We start from the raw sequence: 21,232 nt of genomic DNA, 5'->3' as shown, positions 1-21,232 counted from the left end.
CCAAAAATTTACGTAAAAATCCCGAATCTAGAAACCTGGACTTACTTCAAAAAGTTGCTTATTATTTGAAATGAGACAAAGAATTTTATTCAGCGGTGAAATTAATTTTAGTTTACACTGTTCGAAACGTCATCATCTGCCTGACCAGCCACCTAAAGCTTTGATTGGTCGCCACCGAACCACCTTTGAAACATCGAGAGTACCTAACACTAAATACCTACATAAGCCCAGTTTCCCATGTAGTACACAAGGAGTGTATAACAATTAGTGTTCGCGACAGACGCATCCGTGCGCCGCGAGTGCAAAATCATAATGCCTGAGTGTTCGTGTATGCGCGTAACTATTTATACTCTAACAATTTTGTGATGAGGGTAATGAGCAAAAAGTGCCGTGAGCCGCGCCAAGGTATGTTTTTCACGTGCACCCTCCTTCTAAATTGTTATAGAATTCTGTTCAGATTTTGATAGTGCTTTAATTTGTAAATTATAGTATTTTTTGATACCAAATTGTAATAGTTTTGTAGCGGTAACCTTAACCTACCTAATTATGTATAATTAACCTAATAGTTCTGCCGTTTAAGGCCTGATTTACCCATGTAAACATTTCTTGATAGCAAAAAACCTAGACTTTCATTAGTGAAATAGTGTTTAACTGAAAGCCTAGGTCTCATTGTATAAAAACTAACTTAATTTATAGAAATATTGTCAATAGTTTAAGTTATAGAACAATAAATAATGTTTGTGTTTTGACTTTCATTTCACATGCAAATTAACAATACTAGGGCTTAGGTCACATTGTTAGGATTACTATCGCCAGATAGCCCATGAAATGCCCTAACACACACTACCTTTCGTATTGAGATAACCCCCATAGTTTGTTTTTTATCTCAAGATAGTCTCCACCTAAGGGCCGATTTCACATAGTTTTTTATAGTTATTCGGTTATAGTATTTCAGCCCTTAAGGTATGCAGGGTGTGTGTGGTATAGTTCAGTAGCGCACTTCATGGGGCGTCTGACGCTATGTGTCCTGCAATGATATCATGTACCAATTGTTTGTAATACGGCTGTTAAATTGAAAGGTCAATAAAACTGAGTTGGTCGGAGGGACGAGAAATCGAGGTGCTCGTCACGGTAAAGTTTCGAGCTCATTCGGTGCGCAAGCGCCGCCGTACAAATCGTAGTCATCGGTATAGATTTTGATAGTATAACAAGTAAATAGTGAAAAGTAAATAGTGTAATTGTAGTATGGTAAGTACGTCGAAGCTCGTCCCTTCAAGACTCCTGAAAATATATGAAGACTTATTATTTCACCGGCATCCCTGAACCTATAGTAGCAGAAAGTCTAAAACCCGTCTAAACGTATTCTTGTTTCTGAAATTCCTGTTTCTCGCCACATCGTAAATACAGTCCACTCGCCCAGACGTCCAAGAACCAGCGACCGACGGGGCGTCAACGTCTCGAAGCCACCCCATAGTACCTGCTTCTGAGCTACGTCCGTCCCGCACATCCGTTTGGTCCTTGCGACCCGGATCGCCTGGGAAGCGAGCCAGGAACTTCAGCTGAAGATACTGAAGAGTTGTAAACAGCGAGTATGCCTGTGACAAGATCGCAAGGAAGAGCCGCTCAAGCCTGGATCATCGACGCCAGACCAGGCCGCCGCACACCCCCCATCGTGCACGACCAGCCGCCGTTCTCTCCAACCACCACCGAGGGAGTGAGCAGCCCCTCCCCGAGGGGGTGAAGACCACCCTGCCCCGCAGCTGAGAGGGAAGTGAGGCGCCGCCCTGCCCCCTGCCCCGCAAGGTGAAGACCGACCGCGCCCCCTACCCCGCGAGGGGGTGAAGAGCGACCAGCGCCGTCGTCGTTGATGCAGACTGAAGCGTCGTCATCACTGAGGCCGCCTGGAACCAGTGCTGAAGAATATAGTTCAGAAGGAACACTGAAGGCTTGCGACAAGACATACAACCGAGCTGTACCGTTGACTACCCGGGTTGACGCCCGTACCGAACTTAAGGCACCGTCGCACAGATCGACGGCATCAAATAGAAAAATTAGAAATGCGCGTGAAGACTTATTGAAGATTAAGTTGGAGCTAGCGCAAATAGCACTTCAGAGGGCCGAGGAAGAATCGGACGACGATTATATGGATGATAGAAATTCCAATGAAGAGTACATCCGTTCCTGGTTGGAGGAAGCTCCGGAACCAGACCCGCAGGACGCCGCCGCTGAGGGAGGACATAGACCACCAGATACCCTGGACCTGCCCGAGCCCTCCGCGGTTATAGTGAATCCGGTCCTGCGTGGAATAAGTACTGCTCCTGGAAGAGACGCCGCCGCCGAGGGAGGACATAGACTGCGGGGTACCCTGGACAAGCCAGAGCCCCCCCCCTCGAAGACCATAGATACTGAAGCCCTTCCATCAATGAAGAAACCAGTTGAAGATACCGCAGGGGGTGAAGGGCTCCGTCCGTTTATCACGGAACTCACCTCCGCCATCGCATCGCTAGCCGGGAATAGAAGCGAAGAGAAACCGGTGTACCACAACCCTGCTGCATCGAAAGTCATCATGACGCTGCCGAACTTTAGTGGATTGCATACAGAATGGCTATCGTTCCGCGCCATCTATGAGACAACGCGACCATATTTCAACGATGTGGAAAATACGGCGAGGCTGAGAAGAAGCCTGCGAGGAAGAGCGCTTGATACAGTTAGTTCCGAGCTCATCGGCAACGCCAGGCCGGATGACATCATGAAGGAGTTGGAGCTTCAGTTTGGCCGCCCCGACTCAATAGCGCAAGCGGAGACAGACAGACTGCGCGGGCTGCCACGCTGCGGAGAAGCACCGAAGGACATCTGCACTTTCGCCAGCCGTGTACGAAGTGGCATCGTCACACTGCGAGCGCTGAAAAAGGAACACTACCTCATGAACGCCGAGCTTATGCGCATCCTCACAGAGAAGCTACCGAACTCGCTACGTGTACAGTGGTACAAGACATATACTGAGAAGTACCAGTCGACGCCGGACTTGGGTCTCTTCAGCGACTTCATCACCGAACAAGCTCGCTACTGCAGCGCGTTTGCACCGCCTGAAAACATCAGTGAAGCTACTGGACTTAGACGTGTGACGCAGAGAACACACACCACTATAGACAAGAAGCCCGCATCGAAGTGCCGCATCTGCGAGATGGATGGTCACCGATCGCTAGACTGCCACAAGTTCGTGAAGGCTTCTGCGGACAAGAAGTGGGAACTAGCCAAGCAGCACAACCTGTGCTTCCGCTGCCTCCGCCATCGTCAGCACGGACACAGATGTCAGAAGAAGAGATGTGGAATCGAGGGCTGCACAGCATCACACCATCATCTGCTTCACTACAAGAAGAAGGCGAGCACTACTGAAGTCGCACAAGAAGCGCAAGAAATAGTCGCAAGTTCACGCAACCACACAAATCAAGCGTTCCTGAAAATCGTTCCGGTGCAACTGTCCGGACCGGCGGGAGAAGTACGCACCTACGCACTGCTGGATGACGGCTCAACCGTGTCACTGATTGACGAAGAGCTAGCAGACATGATCGGTGCAGAGGGACCAGTCGAGCCGATGAAAATAGGCGCCATCAGCGACGTGACTATCGACACGCCCATGTCGAAGAGAGTTGACCTCACGCTATCGACCTGCCATAGGAAGAAGATACCCTTCAGGGCGCGCACCATACCACGCCTGCACCTGTCGCCGCAGTCAATCAGCAAGGATGACATCGCTGACTGCAAGCACCTGTTTGATCTGGCAGATCAGCTGACGTACAACGCAGGGACGCCGAAGATTATCATCGGGCAAGACAACTGGCATCTGCTCCTAGCAACAGACATCAGAAGAGGGCCCCAGCATCAGCCGATAGCATCGTTAACTCCCTTGGGCTGGGTGCTGCACGGAGCCCGCACTAGGATTCTGGGACAGCAGGTGCACTACGTCAATCAGCTGAACGGCGCCGAGGAAAGCATAGACAAGCAGCTTCGTGAATACTTCGCACTCGAGTCACTCATCATCAACCCGTGCCGACCAGCTTCTGACCCGGAGAAGAGAGCAGAAGATATATTACAACGCAGTATAGTACAGTTGGAAGATGGACGTCTTCAGACTGCGTTGCTATGGAGGAGTGACGAGATACAGATGCCGGACAGCTACGCGACTGCGATGAATAGACTCGTATCAATAGAGAAAAAACTCGACAAGAATCCTGCTCTGAAGACTAGATATATGGCGCAGATGGATTCACTAATAGAAAAGGGCTACGCAGAGAAAGCGCCCCTTGAACGTACACCGGGAAGAACGTGGTACCTACCGCACTTCGACGTCTTCAACCCTATGAAACCGGAGAAGCTTCGTATAGTTCACGACGCAGCAGCAAAGACAAGAGGGATGTCACTGAACGACTACCTGCTCACGGGTCCGGACTTGCTGCAGTCGCTGCCCGGCGTGATGATGCGATTCCGACGTCACCGCGTCGCCGTCTCCGGAGATATTACTGAAATGTTTATGCAGGTGAAAGTAAAGCCAGAAGACAGAGACGCTCTCCGATATCTGTGGCGAGGAGAGCGGCGGGAGGGGGCGCCGGAAGAGTACCGAATGACGTCAATAATATTCGGCGCAGCAAGTTCACCGTGTACAGCAATATTCGCTAAGAACTGGAATGCTAAACGCCATGCGAACGAACACCCAGAAGCAGTAGAAGCAATAGTCAAGAATCATTACATGGACGATTACCTGGATAGCTTCAGAAGTACAGAAGAGGCGACGCGCACAATCAAGATAGTACAAGAAATACATAGTAAAGCGCGCTTCGACCTAACGAAATGGGTATCCAACAGCGAAGAAGTGCTGCGTGAATTGGTACCGGGCCAAGAAACAACACAGATTGTTAATCTCGGAAATATAGAAAACACAGAGAAAGTACTCGGCGTGATATGGAAGCCACACACGGACGAGCTGAGCTTCAACTTAAAACTCGCGCGCCTACCTACTGGCCTGCTCGACAAGGAAACGCCCACCAAGAGAGAGGCGCTCAAGATAGTTATGTCGCTGTACGACCCGCTGGGCCTCGCCTCGCCTATAACAATCAGAGCGAAACAAATACTACAAGAAGCCTGGAGGCGGGGAGTCGACTGGGATCAACCTCTCGATGAAGAACTGTCAAGCCAGTGGAGGGCGTGGATAAGTCATCTCGAACAGCTGAAGAACGTAAACATACCGCGCTGTTATCCTGGGTACAGCGAGGCTACAGAAATACAAGTACACGTGTTCACCGACGCCAGTGAGAAGGCCTACGCTACAGCGGTGTACTGGAGGTCAACGACCCGTGATAACAACGTACACGTCAGCCTCGTCATGGCGAAGGCGAAGGTGGCGCCGCTGAAGCTGCTGTCAATACCGCGCCTCGAGCTACAAGCCGCGGTGATGGGTACGCGCGTCGCAGCCGCAGTGATATATGAACACAGCGTCAAGCCCGCCTCCGTGACCTACTGGAGTGACAGCAGAACCGTTCTGATATGGATAAGGAAAGGAGCCAGATCGTACAAGCCGTTCGTCGCACATCGATTGGCCGCCATAGAGGAAAATAGCAGAGTCGAAGAGTGGCGCTGGGTGCCTACAAAAAGCAACATAGCCGACGCCGCCACCCGCGACGTCCCGACGCATTTTCATACCGACCACGAGTGGTACCGCGGCCCTAAGTTCCTCTACGACGACCCATCGACATGGCCGACCGAGTCACCAGCTGACAGTCAACCGACAGGCGAGGAAAAAACAGTCACGCTCATACAAGCGGGCGCAGCAAACCTCATAGACGTCGTTCCCGACCCCGCTCGATTTTCAAGATGGGAGCGATTGCTGCGCGCCACAGCCAGAGTACTACAGTTTATATCGTTATGTAGAAAACAACATACAGAAAAAACGTTCTACAAGCGAACAAAGAAAAACAAAGAAAACGATCCTGATTGGTCGAGAGCGGTGCGAGCGCCCCGCGCGCCCGCCGAAGCTGCGCGCGCCCCAATATACACACGCAAGTTTATTATATTGGACGCGACATATATTCAAAGAGCAGAGAAGCTGTTAGTTCGTGTGGTGCAACAAGAAGCCTTTAAACAAGAAATAGCCAGTCTCGAGAGTAACGAAACAGTCGCAAGTAGTAGCCGGCTGTACCCGCTGCGCATAGAATTAAACGACGGAGTTATAGTACTGCGAAGCCGCATAGCTGCTGTAGACAAAGTCGCTAAAAGCGTGAAGAGTCCGCCTGTGTTAGACGGCGATCACCGTATTACACAGCTATATATAGATTGGACGCACCGTAGCCTACAACACAGCGGCACCGAGCTCGTCGTGAATGAGGTCAGACAGCACTACTGGATTGTGCGCCTGCGCCCGACAGTCAAGCAAGTCATCGCGCGCTGCCTGCACTGCCGCATACGTCGCGCGCGCGCGCCGACGCCGGCAACCGGCGACCACCCGAAGACACGCCTAGCTCATCACCGCAGGCCGTTCACATACACCGGGCTTGATTATTTCGGCCCGCTGTCAGTCACCGTCGGTCGTCAGCATCACAAGCGATACGTGGCGCTGTTCACGTGTCTCACGACGAGGGCAGTTCACCTCGAGATCGCGCACAGCCTCAGCGCGGACTCAGCTGTGTTGGCGCTGCGCAGGTTCGCAGCGCGACGCGGCTGTCCCACCGAAATCTACTCCGACAACGGCACCAACATGCACGGTGCTGACCGTGAGCTGCGTGAGGCCTGGCAGGAGGAGGCCAGCCGACGCGGCATCGCCTGGCGCTTCATCACGCCTTCCGCGCCTTTCATGGGAGGCGCCTGGGAGCGCTTAGTGCGGTGCGTTAAGACCGCGCTAGGCGCCACGCTGCACGAGCGCCACCCACGCGAGGAGGTCCTCGCGACGCTGCTCTGCGAGGTCGAGTACGTCGTCAACAGCCGGCCGCTCACCCACGTATCTGTGAGCGGCGACGACGACGAGTCCATCACACCGAACCATTTCCTGCTGGGCGGCTCGGCACGCCTGCCGAGCCCCGGCACGTTCGACGAGCGAGACATCGACAGCAAGAAGCACTGGCGGCGCGCCCAGATACTCGCCGACATGTTCTGGCGCCGCTGGGTGCGCGAGTACCTGCCCGAGCTCCAATACCGGCGGGAGCCGCACGCCCGCGGCCCCGCGCTGCAGCTGGGCGACCCCGTCCTCATCGCCGACGGCAACCTGCCTCGCAACACTTGGCCGCGAGGCCGGGTTGTGGCCGTCTACCCGGGCGCTGATGGTGAAGTTCGGACCGCTGACGTGCGCACCGCAGGTGGCATACTAAAGCGTCCGACGAAGAAACTCGTGCCGCTGCCTAAGTAACCGGGCAGTGCGGCATCACCGGCGTCGCGGCGCTCTCGCGCTATCGCCGCGCCGTCGCTCGCCGGAGATGCGGCATCGCTGCGAGCCAGAGCTACGAGTCGTCGCTGCGGGTCATCGCTACGGGTCAACGCTTCGAGTCCCTACATCGTGTCATCGTGTCATCGTTTAATAGACTAAATAGTGATAGTGAAAGTGAAAGTGATAGTGCCTACGCTCTGCCGCACGGCGGGAGAGATGTTCGCGACAGACGCATCCGTGCGCCGCGAGTGCAAAATCATAATGCCTGAGTGTTCGTGTATGCGCGTAACTATTTATACTCTAACAATTTTGTGATGAGGGTAATGAGCAAAAAGTGCCGTGAGCCGCGCCAAGGTATGTTTTTCACGTGCACCCTCCTTCTAAATTGTTATAGAATTCTGTTCAGATTTTGATAGTGCTTTAATTTGTAAATTATAGTATTTTTTGATACCAAATTGTAATAGTTTTGTAGCGGTAACCTTAACCTACCTAATTATGTATAATTAACCTAATAGTTCTGCCGTTTAAGGCCTGATTTACCCATGTAAACATTTCTTGATAGCAAAAAACCTAGACTTTCATTAGTGAAATAGTGTTTAACTGAAAGCCTAGGTCTCATTGTATAAAAACTAACTTAATTTATAGAAATATTGTCAATAGTTTAAGTTACAGAACAATAAATAATGTTTGTGTTTTGACTTTCATTTCACATGCAAATTAACAATACTAGGGCTTAGGTCACATTGTTAGGATTACTATCGCCAGATAGCCCATGAAATGCCCTAACACACACTACCTTTCGTATTGAGATAACCCCCATAGTTTGTTTTTTATCTCAAGATAGTCTCCACCTAAGGGCCGATTTCACATAGTTTTTTATAGTTATTCGGTTATAGTATTTCAGCCCTTAAGGTATGCAGGGTGTGTGTGGTATAGTTCAGTAGCGCACTTCATGGGGCGTCTGACGCTATGTGTCCTGCAATGATATCATGTACCAATTGTTTGTAATACGGCTGTTAAATTGAAAGGTCAATAAAACTGAGTTGGTCGGAGGGACGAGAAATCGAGGTGCTCGTCACGGTAAAGTTTCGAGCTCATTCGGTGCGCAAGCGCCGCCGTACAAATCGTAGTCATCGGTATAGATTTTTGATAGTATAACAAGTAAATAGTGAAAAGTAAATAGTGTAATTGTAGTATGGTAAGTACGTCGAAGCTCGTCCCTTCAAGACTCCTGAAAAATATATGAAGACTTATTATTTCACCGGCATCCCTGAACCTATAGTAGCAGAAAGTCTAAAACCCGTCTAAACGTATTCTTGTTTCTGAAATTCCTGTTTCTCGCCACATCGTAAATACAGTCCACTCGCCCAGACGTCCAAGAACCAGCGACCGACGGGGCGTCAACGTCTCGAAGCCACCCCATAGTACCTGCTTCTGAGCTACGTCCGTCCCGCACAATTAGCAGTAATATCGCTAATACAAGTAACACCTGTAATTAAAGCTACACTTGATGGCAAGCGCGCACGGGCGCCTTCAAGCAAGGGGCAGTTAAATCCTTATGGCAAGATAACTTTTACGGCTGATCCCGGAATTGTTGCCGTAAGTGTATTTCTTTGTTCCTATATGGTGTAACTTGTTGGTTCACAATGCCATGTGTTTACAAAAATAATGAAGTAGGTGTAAGCCGAAACAAAAAACCAAAATACTACAATAATTTTGAGAGACCCTGAATAAAATGTAGTACTTACATATTTTAATCGAATTTATCATAAATCATATATTTATGATAAATATATAAGAGGAAGTTTGAAAGTGGCGCCGGTATCAGAAAAACTGCGTGGAAACCGGCTGTCGTGGTATGGGCATGTGAAGCGGAGGAATGAGAGTCATGTTGTGAGGAAGGTGATGAGTATGAACGTGGACGGACATACTGGAAGAGGAAGACCAAAAAAACGATGGATGGATTGTGTGAAAGTAGATATGGTAAGAAAGAATGTTACTTGTGAGATGACGGCAGATAGAAGAGTATGGAAGAAGAAAACATGCTGCGCCGACCCCAAATGAAATTGGAATAAGGGCAGGAGGATGATGTTGATGATGATATATTTGCGATGATATTTTTTCTTTCCTTCTTCACACTGAGTTTAAGAAACATATATCGTAGGATTACTATTTATTTTCGTGTGAAACCTCGCACAGTTAGTGACATAGGTAGGAATGGGTAAAAGTGAAACACCACAATATGTCAATCAGGGTGACATGGGAAAGAAGCCTTTTGTTATCGGGACCTTCTATCGCTTTCGGGAAATTCCCTCTGTGTCAGGTGTTTTAGCAAGTAGTAACCAACTATTCTGCGTTTTAGGAAAAAATAAAAGAAACGTTTCCCTGAAGGAGTAATTTTTAACAAAATACACCTACAACGTTTCGTATTAAATTACGTGTATTTATTGTAAGATTTTCAGCGAAATGCGGTCTCAAATCGTTCTTATTTTTATAGGGCCGAATCAATATGGAATAATTGGAAATATTTCCCTTTCTCAGAGGAAAGTGAAGCCAGTAAAGGCAATCGGGCAATAAAAATGGGGCAACGCAAACAAAACACGCGCCATCGAGCCCCGGCCGCCGGCTGCGAACAGAAACCATGCTTATTTTGTGCTTACTTGAAAAAAAAAATAAAAATATTCTTAGCTATTTTACATGTTTAACTCCAGTTTTGTTACTGATCAAAGAAAAATCATATTCCACAAATTGATACACTCAAATTACCTATATTCCACTTAGCACCTATTTGTACTCACTTTTAGCACCCATTAGTTAGAGAGCGCTAATTGAAGAGCGAGTAATGAACAGCATTCACATAATGTGCAACTAATATTAATACAGGGACTATATATGTACCCATGTATTGGAGTATCGTGTTCGCAATATTGTGGTCGGAGGGTAGCGGCCATTTCCGCCATTAATGCGCCATTTATTAACCAGATCCGAACTCATTCATTAATTCGTTTAGCCAATGGCCGCTAATGCACCGACACAAGGAAAATTGAGCATTCATTCACATGAGTTCATTATAGACAATTACTCATGAAGGAAATTAGGCGTGCGGATTCGATTCACTTAGAAGTCAACGATTGAAAACAGATTAAGTTAGCTACTAGTTTGCAATTTGTACCATTCTCTCTAGTAAGTGATTTTAGGAAAAAAGGTTTGAGAAATGTTAGGGAAATATTTCTTAGCACGATCAGTGTACGAAGACCAGTCGCCGAACGTTTGGAGCTCGTTACGGTCAGTCGAGCGCATTAATAGAACGCACCCCATCCTGTGACTCCATGACCGATCATTTTATTGACTCATGCGCAAATGTCACCGGCGTTGGCAAGGGCTGACACAAATATATTTTGAAGAAATCGCGTAGTCTACAAACCGTTTAAAACCGAGCTTAATTTAAATAACTTGCATAATTCTTTGTTGCTGTTTAAATACAAAAAGTCGAGAAGTTTTTACGAATAGAAGGCGTCACAATAATTAAGACGTTGCGCGTTGGTCGGCGTCGCTCACAAACTAATTAGGGCTACAGTACGAATACAAAAACTGTCCGACTCCGAAATTATTCATCTTCGTATTTCGAGACGTTTTTGTACAGCAAGGATATTAATCTAGGCTCAGTTATCTTAAGATGGCTGCCTACATTTTTTTTTCTAATCTAAGATTTAATATTGGCCATTGTGCGGCGCGGGCTGGCGGCTGCTTATCTTAACGTGGTTTCGAGGGAGAACTAAGTGGCATTTTTCCCTTTTTTCGGCAACTACATGTTTATCATCTATACGCAGCAGGTATATTTTACAATAAATACCTAATACAGTATCGTTATAATTCTATAACACCAGTTTCGTCAACTGTCTGTATATACAATTTGCATAGATTGTTGTACGGCGTCATTATAAATCAGTGTTATTATTTAACCAGTTGAGGTAATGCGCCGGAATTTGTTTATTAATGTTCAGGCAATCATGCGTATGTTCAAATATTCAGTACAATAAATATTTCATATAATTTCACAATTCACGCAGCTCTGTGATGTACTGTGAGCGGTATTTAATATCTGTTTGTTTAACGAGGCATATTATCTTTATGGCCATTTAAATGGTACTATGTTTTTTTGTGTTTGTATTAGCTTTTATTGCCGATAAATATGAAAATTGTAGTTAATGTTACACAGTGGTACTTTTCTAAATATAGTATTTTTTCTATAAAACTGGACGTCTCGATAAGGTTGGCATATGCACCGACCCTCTGCACAGTGTTCAGGCGGCGACAGTTTTTGTCTGGGCGCCATAAATCTCGCGGCTGTCCAGACAGCGGCCGCGTTAGGGCGCGCACACACGTACGGAGCTTTTTGTGATAACATGCTAGTACTGCACGCGCGCCGCAAGCCACTCGGAATTCACTTACTTAGGTACGGGTGGATACAATCTCCTCAATATTCACAGATGTTTCAAGTTCTATTAGATATTTTTGGCAACCGTAGACAGGTTATATCATTCTCTGATCTAATTTGAATCAATCGTTTGTAATTTGATCTTAGTATAGTATTAAACACCTCCACGTGTATGGGACGCTATACAACTGATAAGACGATATGTTGGCCTCGTTCAGTTGGCGTGAGAGTAAGCTTACACCGCGATACAGCATGTCGATTCTATAAAATATCACAACTCACTTCGACATCACTCTCACTTCGACTTCGATCTAAAGGTAGAATTCCGTGGACGCGACAATAGTCAACCTATGAAAATGTATGGCACCGTTGCCGAGGCCCGTGACAGTCGCGCGCGGCCGACGAATTTCGTAAGCTGCTCGCGGCATTGTCAACAATTTAATTCTGGTTTTACTAAAATTCTATAGATGTTATTAAGCGCTAGACCATGTTGAGAAGCGTACGGCCGCGAGCGGCTCACGAAATTCGTCGTCCGCGCGCGACTGTCGCGGCCCTCGGCAGCGGTGAAATACATTTTCATAGGTTGACTTTTGTCGCGCGCGGCTGCGACAATCGCGACCCACGGAATTCTACCTTAATTACCGTGATTGACATTGTCAAACTACACTAGCGCTACACTATCGAGCGTGTTGACAAGTTGAACTAAATTAAAGTCGAGATTTTGACAGATCTGTCAAAATCTGTCTATCTATAGGGGAGGTAGGGGAGAGATGGGCAGTTGGGAGACATGAACAAATCAGAATAAAAGGGGGGTCCTTTTATTCTGATTTCTGATCATAGTTTTGTTTTTTTTTTTTATTGGGTAGTTTACGTTACCGACTGGTAACGGTGTTCATCCATAGACTATCTGTCATTTCTGTGAGTTGTCAAGATTGGATTTAATTAAAGGTGTATACAAAATTTCAGACCAATCGGTTGACAGGAAGAGGGTGTAATTTGAATTACTAAATTTGATCCAAGAATAAATAATAAAACAGGGTGAGCTAAATAAAACCGTTTAAATATCTCGTAATGTTGAAACTGATTGTAATTTTTAGGAAAGCTCTTTCATTATATCTAGCCGAATATAAGAAATGGCAATAAAAGTTGATAATGATCTGTAAAATCTGATTTTTTATGCAATAAATTGTGAAAAAGTGCCCATCCCTCCCCTACCTCCCCTAAAGTATGAAATGACATTTCGAATCGAAGTGAAATGCGAGTTGTTGATCGAGTTTTATAGAATCGCAGTACTGGTACTTAATCTGGCGCACGTGCCGCTCCCACTTCCCGACAGATTTCATCTCACAGCAAAGGACCCTTTAAATATCACGCCATAAACGAGACTAGTTTGAGTGGGTGTATTTAGGGTAAAATTTACTTATTTTATTAATTTCATAATCAAGGATTTTTCGCTAAGTAGGTATCAGCCTAAATACCTAAGCGTTTTATTTTTCTAATTCTTGCTAAGCCGATTAGTTAGGCTTAATAATAAAATCTGTTGTTAGGCTCTCCATTTTCTTTTAAAATATTTCCCATTCCTCTGTACAAAGATCGGTACAAATTTCCGATGAAATTCAAACTGAAAATAAATAAGGAGTTGCTTTAATCCAGACATCTCGTCGTATAAGAAAAGCGAGTCTCAAAGCGATCGAGTCGCTCTGGTCGGCTGCACAGGGGGAGCGCTCGCAAGTCTGGAGTGGCCACTACTGGTTACTGCTCAACTCTGCCTTTGAATATTAATGCTCCTCGCCTGCGACTCTTCACTGCCAGGCTGCACGCCGGCTCAACTGTATGCACATCTGCATAAAGAAACGCTATTTAAGTGGCAACACTGTTTAACTGGAGTTGCAAAAGAGATCGGTTGTTATGCGCAATTGTGCAGTTGCTGGATATAGGACGTGAAAAATGTTGTAGGTTGAATATGTTATTCTGTGAATGTATAGTAACTCAGCCCCAGCCCCGGCCGCGCCGGACTGTACTTCTGTAGTCTCACGTGACGATCACACACAAACACATTCATAACAATGATACATTAGCCATTCAAATAAATCTCACATTATTCCTGTTAGTGGACGGTTTGAGACATTTATGCGAAATAAACCACCTGTGTTTGTCGGAGATTCTGGGAATGTTTCAGCCATTCGCTATTTCCGTCTGCCGCCGCCTATGAATACTTGGAAACAATAAACTAGGGAAATGGGCTCTTTGCAACTGTCAAACAGTATTGTTCTGATTCTTGTATTTATTGGTGGAATGTTTCACACAGTTCCCAGCATTAAAGTGGATTATTTGCGTGATGTCGTACGTTACGTACGTCGCTGGACGCGGAGTGCACCTCGCGGCGGCCGGTGTTGTCCCCGCGACTTGGACGCGCGCCAAGCGGAACACATCTCTTAAACATACATATGAACTACAAACAGAGCACGACTTTCTATCCCCCACACAATATACTGCCGAAGGGTTTATGTTATACCCATAAAAGTGCACAATTTTAAAACCGGTCTAGCACCGGGACACTTGGAAATGGATGGACTTTTAAAATTCCAGTTACGAATTCCTGCATCAGATATTTTACTTTTTGTTAAACAAGTGAATATTTCGTTGAATTTTTACGACTAACGAAGGGGTGTTTTTAACCCCCGACGCAAAAACGACGGGGTGTTATAAGTTTGACGTGTCTGTGTGTGTGTGTGTATGTGGCATCGTAGCTCCCAAACGGATGATCCGATTGTAATGCGGTTTTTTTTGTTTAAAAGGTATGTCAGTCAGGAGTGTTCTTAGCTATGTTTGGTGGAAATCGGTTCAGGTCTTCAAGGTCATCAGCTCGTTTGCTAGATGTGATAGGAATGTTACACGCTCAGTTTAGTTGCACGTATATGTGGGATCTGAAATTTGAAACACTAATGTCTTTTGGAACCACTGAGCTGGTCTGCTGTTAGGGCACGAAGGTAGGAGACGTAACCCTGAACTGCCTCTTAGTAAACCCATCGAGTTTGGGCTCGTTGAATTTGTCTTGACGAGTTCTCTTCATGTTTCTGATTGACGAGAACCTGATGCTGGAAATGGGATGTGGCGGATGAAACCCTGGAATGCCGGAATGAAACGGATAAACCGATTTATATTTTTGCTGAAAATCTAGAATGTCCAAAGGTTAATCTTTATTGTTTCTCAATCTGTGCAATTCTCCCAGAGCCAGTTTGTCATGAGGATTGTTAAACAGCTTCCTTTGGCCGAGATAGCATATAGCGACCCCATCTTAAGATAAAATTAATTAAATGAAAGAAGGAAAAATTAAGGAGCTCCTTTAAAAAGCATGAAATAAAATTAAATTATAAATAAAAAAAAACCCCCGACCCAAAAAGTGAAACAATTATGACAAAAGGTTAAAACGCTAAACTCTATAAAAGCAAAAATAACTTTTAACACTACGTAAACTAAATTTTGACGTGTCGGGGGACCGCTTTTTACCTTCATAAATACTTACATAAATCAAATGATACCTACCTAATTACAACATTCGTTTTAAAAAAAACATGTATCTAAAGTAATGAATTATAGCGGTCCCCCGACACGACAAAATTTAGTTTACGTAGTGTTAAAAGTTATTTTTTGCTTTTTATAGAGTTTAGCGTTTTTAACCTTTTGTCATAATTGTTTCGTACTTTTTTTTGGGTCGGGGGTTTTTTTAAATTTATAATTTAATTTTTTTGTAAAACAGAATTCCGTGCGGCCGTAATCAAGCCAATTAGTTAATTAAAACTCCAAGAACATAAACCCGTCACGAGAAAAGTTAAAAATGCTTGCAGTGAGTAGTGGGTGTCTAGACGGTGTCAGCACGACTTGGGACGTTATTATTATGAGTTAGCCTACATGCGGCGATGTCGTAACGAACATTAATTAATATAAATCCGATGAAGACGGTCTCTAACTACTGTTTTGACATAACCTTGATAAATACGTTCGCAGACGTCGAATGTTACAAATAGCTTCCGTTTTATTATGGGAATCATTCGAGCGTCGAGGACATAAATAAATATCGGCATTATTCAATAATTATATCCACAGAATAGAGACGTGTTGTTTAAAAGCTTGTCTTGGTTATTTTTTTAACTCTGGGTTCAGAATTAAGCAATGGGTACAACATCTGCTATAAAATTATGTCAGACAAAACATATTGAACGGTAAACGTATTTCTCATTATTTTAAGAACATTAAGTTATATGCTCATTTCCAAGAATCTGTAACAAGTATATTTAAGAAGCTTTCAAGTAGAACAAGCGCCCCGAGCGACAAGGACATATTACTACAAGTACAGAGAAATAAATAGCCACAAATAATAACTTACAATAGTAGAAACGCGAGTTATTTCCATTGTTGCATGACAAACTGCCGTTACTCAGCAATTTTCTGCATGCTTCAGCTTTTTACAGTCCACAAACTTATTAAAAACTTAACACAATTTATTTACTTAGTACTTACAAATTCAAGTTTTCATAAGTAGGTAAATCAGAAGTGCCATGTAATAAACAAATTAGACAGTCAGGTCTTCGGGTACTGAATCAAATCAGTTTTGGGAAGAGTCGGTCGCAACTCGCAACAAATTGGTAATGCTGCGGTTTCCTTTCACACGATCATTTGTTGAATTGTATGAAGTGTGCGAAAACAATACGCATCGTTGTGACACGAGAATAACGTGTGGGTAGCGATGAGATCTGTTCGACTTATTGATGATTATTGGACGATACGGGCACCGTTGGTTCGCTGATCTTTGCAATAGATGATTGAATATTTTTTTTTATAGTAAAATATTGGTTAATTTAAACTTTTTTTTTTTTTTAATAAACAACAACAACAACAAAACTTTCATGTTGGCATACTATGCATTTATCTATCTACTACTTCACACTCTATGTGTTACCTACCGCGTAGTATTCAATGCTAATTCTTTTCCAACAACAATAAATAAGCAAGTAGGTGTGACAGCATCCCATTCCATCTCATTTCAGTTTGAAATTAATTCTAATATTGTTTGTTCCAGATTGCGCGGCAGTGACTCGCTGCAGTTCTCCAGCGGTGAGTGACAATATGACCACCGTCCATCATGACACACACGCGACTCATGCTCTCACCGTAAATGTGTCAATGAAACTTGTAGTTTGTAGTCATTTCTGCGAAAGCTTCACTAATGTTTATGTGTAATGGGGTCGTTATTTATTCAGTTTGACATATTGTAATTGTTTTGTAGAATAGTAGCTTATATCTAAACATTCGTTTTGCTATTCGGTCTAGGTATTTTATTATTTTTAATTCACGAATTTCAATATTTGTATAAAAGACCTACTTGTATAAAGTAATTTACTACGCCACTCATATTCGAAGTAACATAATTACGCATTTATAACTTCACTGAATTAATGTAGTTACACGACCTGTCATCTATACATATAATAAATCTGTAAAAAAACTGTGTCTGTACATTGAATATATTAAAAAAATAATAATTGGGTGGGGTTTAGAAACAGTAATGGAGCACAAATCCAAAAAAAAAATTCTGTCTGTATGTCTGTATGTCTGTTTGTCTGTTTGTTTGTACACGCTAATCTTCGGAACTACTGGACGGATTTCAATGATTTTTTCTTTGTTGTATCAGTATTAAGCCTGGTCAACATATAGGCTATAATTTATCTTCGAAACTTGAAGACCTGATGCAGAACACCAACAGACCAACAAAACTATAAGAGATACCAAAATGGTGCCATAGCAAAAATTGTTTCATGTGATGAGCATTTTCAGCTGAGATAATAAATTTTAAGATCTGGAACACCTGATGTGGAACCCCAAGAGCCCAGCTTCTCTGTACCATATACAGGTGTGACGTTTTAGCAAAAGTTGTTCAACTTGATAAGCACTTTCTATTGACTTATACAAATTGAAGATCTAAAACACCTGATGTGGAACTCCAGGGGCCCAGCTAGACTATAGCATATAGAGGTGTGACGTTTTAGCAAAAGTTGTTCAATCTGATAAGCACTCTCTGTTGACTTATAAAAATTGAAGATGTAAAACACCTGATGTGGAACCCCAGAAGCCCAGCTAGACTATAGCATATAAAGATAAGACGTTTTTGCAAAAGTGGTTCAATCTAATAAGCACTCTCTATTGACGTATATACATCGAAGATCTGGAACACCTTTTTTTTTTTTTAACGACGTAAAAAATCATCAAATGACCCCTCCCGCTGTGGGTTAGCAGCGGTGAGGGAGTGTCAGACTCTTACTGACTAAAAGCCGTCGTGTTCCGTCGTAGGCCTTATGTGCTAGGGCCGCGGTACCTCTTTCGAACAACCCGCAGCCCCGGCAGGCCTTGGCCCTGCTGGGCCCCTCTGGGGTTGCTGACATCTCTTTGAGGAGCGCGTGGAACAACGCGCGCCGCCGACACGGGTCTGTTGTCTAAAGACAGACATGAGCGATGAGCCAAGATCTGGAACACCTGATGTGGAACTTCAAGAGCAATACTACACTTGAAATGTATAGAAACGAATGTCATGAAATAGGTATGGTGACACAAAACCGACGATTATCCCTTTATACACTATAGAAATATGAACTCAAGGACAATCCCCGGTGGACGTCGTTAAAAAAAAGACAATCCCCGGTTCTGTGCTATACCATTGCTAACTGTGGATGAAAACTATTTGGGCTATTGTGATGGGATGCTAATGGACTAGGAATGGGGAAACTACGGGAACTATGGCACCTGCCGATGACAATGTATTAGATACATGTAAAAATTGCAGGTGGAGACTTCGCCAGCTCACTTACTAAGCCCCCGGGAATCAGTCACTGAATAGCAACAAGAGGGCAACAGGGACATGAGCGGCTGAAGTGTGAGAATACCTCGGCGGATTTTAAACGCAGATTACGCGCACCCTGTGGGTCACTTACCACGGGGCATTCTCCGAGCAGGGCTACTAACCCTGCTCTAGCGACTCCACTCTGGACGGCCAAGCCAAGCCAGAGGCTTGAGACCTACCCCCGTCATGGTTCACTCCGACCGTCCGGAGATGGGGGCAGTATACTCTCCCTGGAAAACTCAGTATATATAGCCCGCGGGTAGCTACTCCCCGTCATCAGCCTCAGATGTCCTGCGGTGCTTATATCTCATTCTCAAGAGCCTTTGTAATTCCCAATACATAATTGGGAGAGTCGACTTCCAGTCACGATGCAACTGAGTACCAGTGTTTTACAAGGAGCGACTGCCTATCTGACCTCCACAACCCGGTTACCCGCTCAACCCAACACCCCTTGGTAAAACTGGTCAGGCTTACTGGTCTGACTACCCATAACGACTGCCAAGTTCAATGACAGCCGGAACCTACTGTTTAACATGCCTTCCAAATAACGGTCATTGGTATCCAAAATATATGTAGAAAATAACCTACATACGAACTTAGAAAAGTTGCATTGGCAGGTACTTGCCAGACCTGGAATCAAAGACGCACGCTCATACTTGAGAGATTGGTTCTCTACCCTTTAGTGGGTAGAGAACCAATTCTCAAGTATGAGCGTGCGTCTTCCACCACGACTTCCACTAAGTCACCACGACTTTGTCATCTATTTAATGTTTTTTACGTAATAATACGTGTAATATTTTTGCCACACATAACTTAAATGCGGACTAATTCGAATCACTACTTTTATCCCTATGGTCGCGTCTATTGCGGTTCAGTTCTCAGCGTTTTGTTTAGTCTGCTGTGCTTTTGCCGTTGAAGTACAGAAATTAAATATATGGAACTTTTCTAATGCGTATTCCGTTGTTTTCAAGTCAACGGCCTCTTAAAATTCAATATCAGACGATTAAGATCTTTGATTTTGCTGACCCCGTAGTCGCTGGCATAAGGGACAGGATCCGCGTACGAAGTCGCGGGCAGAAGCTAGTCTTAGATAAGGCAGCGTTCACACTAGACAGGTCGCGATAGTAGCGGTGAACAGTTGGCAGCAGGCGCACGTGCGTGCGGCTAATGGCATTTTGTTGCAAATGTCGCGACCCACCAGATACCTACATAGTAATGAGTCGTATAATAAGTCACGGCACTAAATTAAAATGTTATTTTCAAGAACAAGCCATCATACATACGTGTTATTTGTAGCTGCCAAATGTGACATTCTCACAACAGAATATATTTTGAATGAGGCCCACAATGTTTTTTCACACCTGTCACTACGTAAGGCAAACACAGATTACAATAAATTAAATGAGTTTTTGTCTGTATGAAATTAAAAGATAAACAAATGCCAAACGAAGACCTTCACATGAATAACTTTGACACTAAATAGTCAAGTATGTTGTGGGTAATCAATAAGTGTTTACCAATATATTGAGGTCGCTTTAATTAGTCCTGATAAAGTTACGCGGTAATTACAAATATCTTCATAATCTGGTTTCTCTCGAGTATAATTTAATCGGCATATTCCCAGCGATATTGCTAATGTGACTACAGCCTAAGGCTGTATCTTGAGATATTTGCACATCTTACCTGCGCAAACGCTTCCGGGAGTGATAGCTAGTTAGTGTAAGGTTTGTGTCCACATCACCCATGAATTTGTTCATTGATAAGGTGATAAGACGTCCGCTAACATACATTGTACAACCTACTTATACTTTGTATAAATAAGTAAATAAACACAAGATGTGCTCCGCGGTTCTTTCTTTCGCCTTGTTTTTCCAGTATGTAAAAAGGTGTTTTCATTTACAATCAGGTTCACGCAGTGTTACATGCGCTAATCTGTAGTATTAGACAGATACCGGTGTTTGTACCTGCGCGATTCATTTCATCCGTCAGTCAAACCGCTCACAATTATGCCGTGTTACAACTGCTGATTACAACTTATCTCGTATTTGATGGAGGTCAGCACACCGCCCGGGGGAAATTAATATCATCATCATTTGCACACTGAATGTTTCATGCGTACCTATATCTTTGAAACGTTTTATAACTGATGCTTACTTTTAAGCATAAAGTTATGTTCTAACTTACTACTTATTTTCTTTGGATCGGTGTGCTGGCTACTGAATCTTCTCCCGCGAATAACTTCTTCTCGAGTCAGTTTTATGAAAGCTATTTGTTATTGTCAGACAACTGTTATTTATATAAACAATACATTGGGATACCCACAAAATACATCTGTAATAACATTTCTTATGAATGTCCAAAAATAACATGAAGACAAACAAGGCTTCCTTTATTAAAGAGTTTTTATAAAATTATGTTATATTCAATGGAAATAAACTCGTCTCGTCATATTGTATTGGTACTTCTACGACTTCGACTGAATTTTTAT

At 44.3% G+C, this 21,232-nt stretch overlaps 2 protein-coding genes across 2 annotated transcripts in view; both read left to right on the top strand.

The window, feature by feature from the left end:
- LOC110379454 (somatostatin receptor type 2) overlaps window positions 1-21,232 on the top strand; it is a 130,146-nt gene that overhangs the window by 7,568 nt on the left and 101,346 nt on the right. The window contains exon 2 of the mRNA XM_064036165.1: window positions 16,930-16,964. The gene's annotated coding sequence lies outside the window, so the exon portion shown is untranslated. The remainder of the gene's footprint in view (window positions 1-16,929; window positions 16,965-21,232) is intronic.
- Window positions 1,868-7,393, top strand: LOC126054839 (uncharacterized). The gene has a single exon (XM_064036122.1). The coding sequence runs from the start codon at window positions 1,868-1,870 to the stop codon at window positions 7,391-7,393; it is 5,526 nt and encodes a 1,841-aa protein (XP_063892192.1).

The sequence above is a fragment of the Helicoverpa armigera genome, chromosome 9 (assembly GCF_030705265.1).
Source record: "Helicoverpa armigera isolate CAAS_96S chromosome 9, ASM3070526v1, whole genome shotgun sequence".
Classification (NCBI taxonomy): domain Eukaryota; kingdom Metazoa; phylum Arthropoda; class Insecta; order Lepidoptera; family Noctuidae; genus Helicoverpa; species Helicoverpa armigera.
The sequence above is the reverse complement of the archived record's forward strand: the minus strand, read 5'-3'. Positions and strand labels throughout refer to the sequence as shown.

What these genes read in the sequence shown, in the direction of transcription:
- LOC126054839 (XM_064036122.1), top strand. Translation starts at nt 1,868, where the DNA reads ATGCAGACTGAAGCGTCGTCATCACTGAGGCCGCCTGGAACCAGTGCT.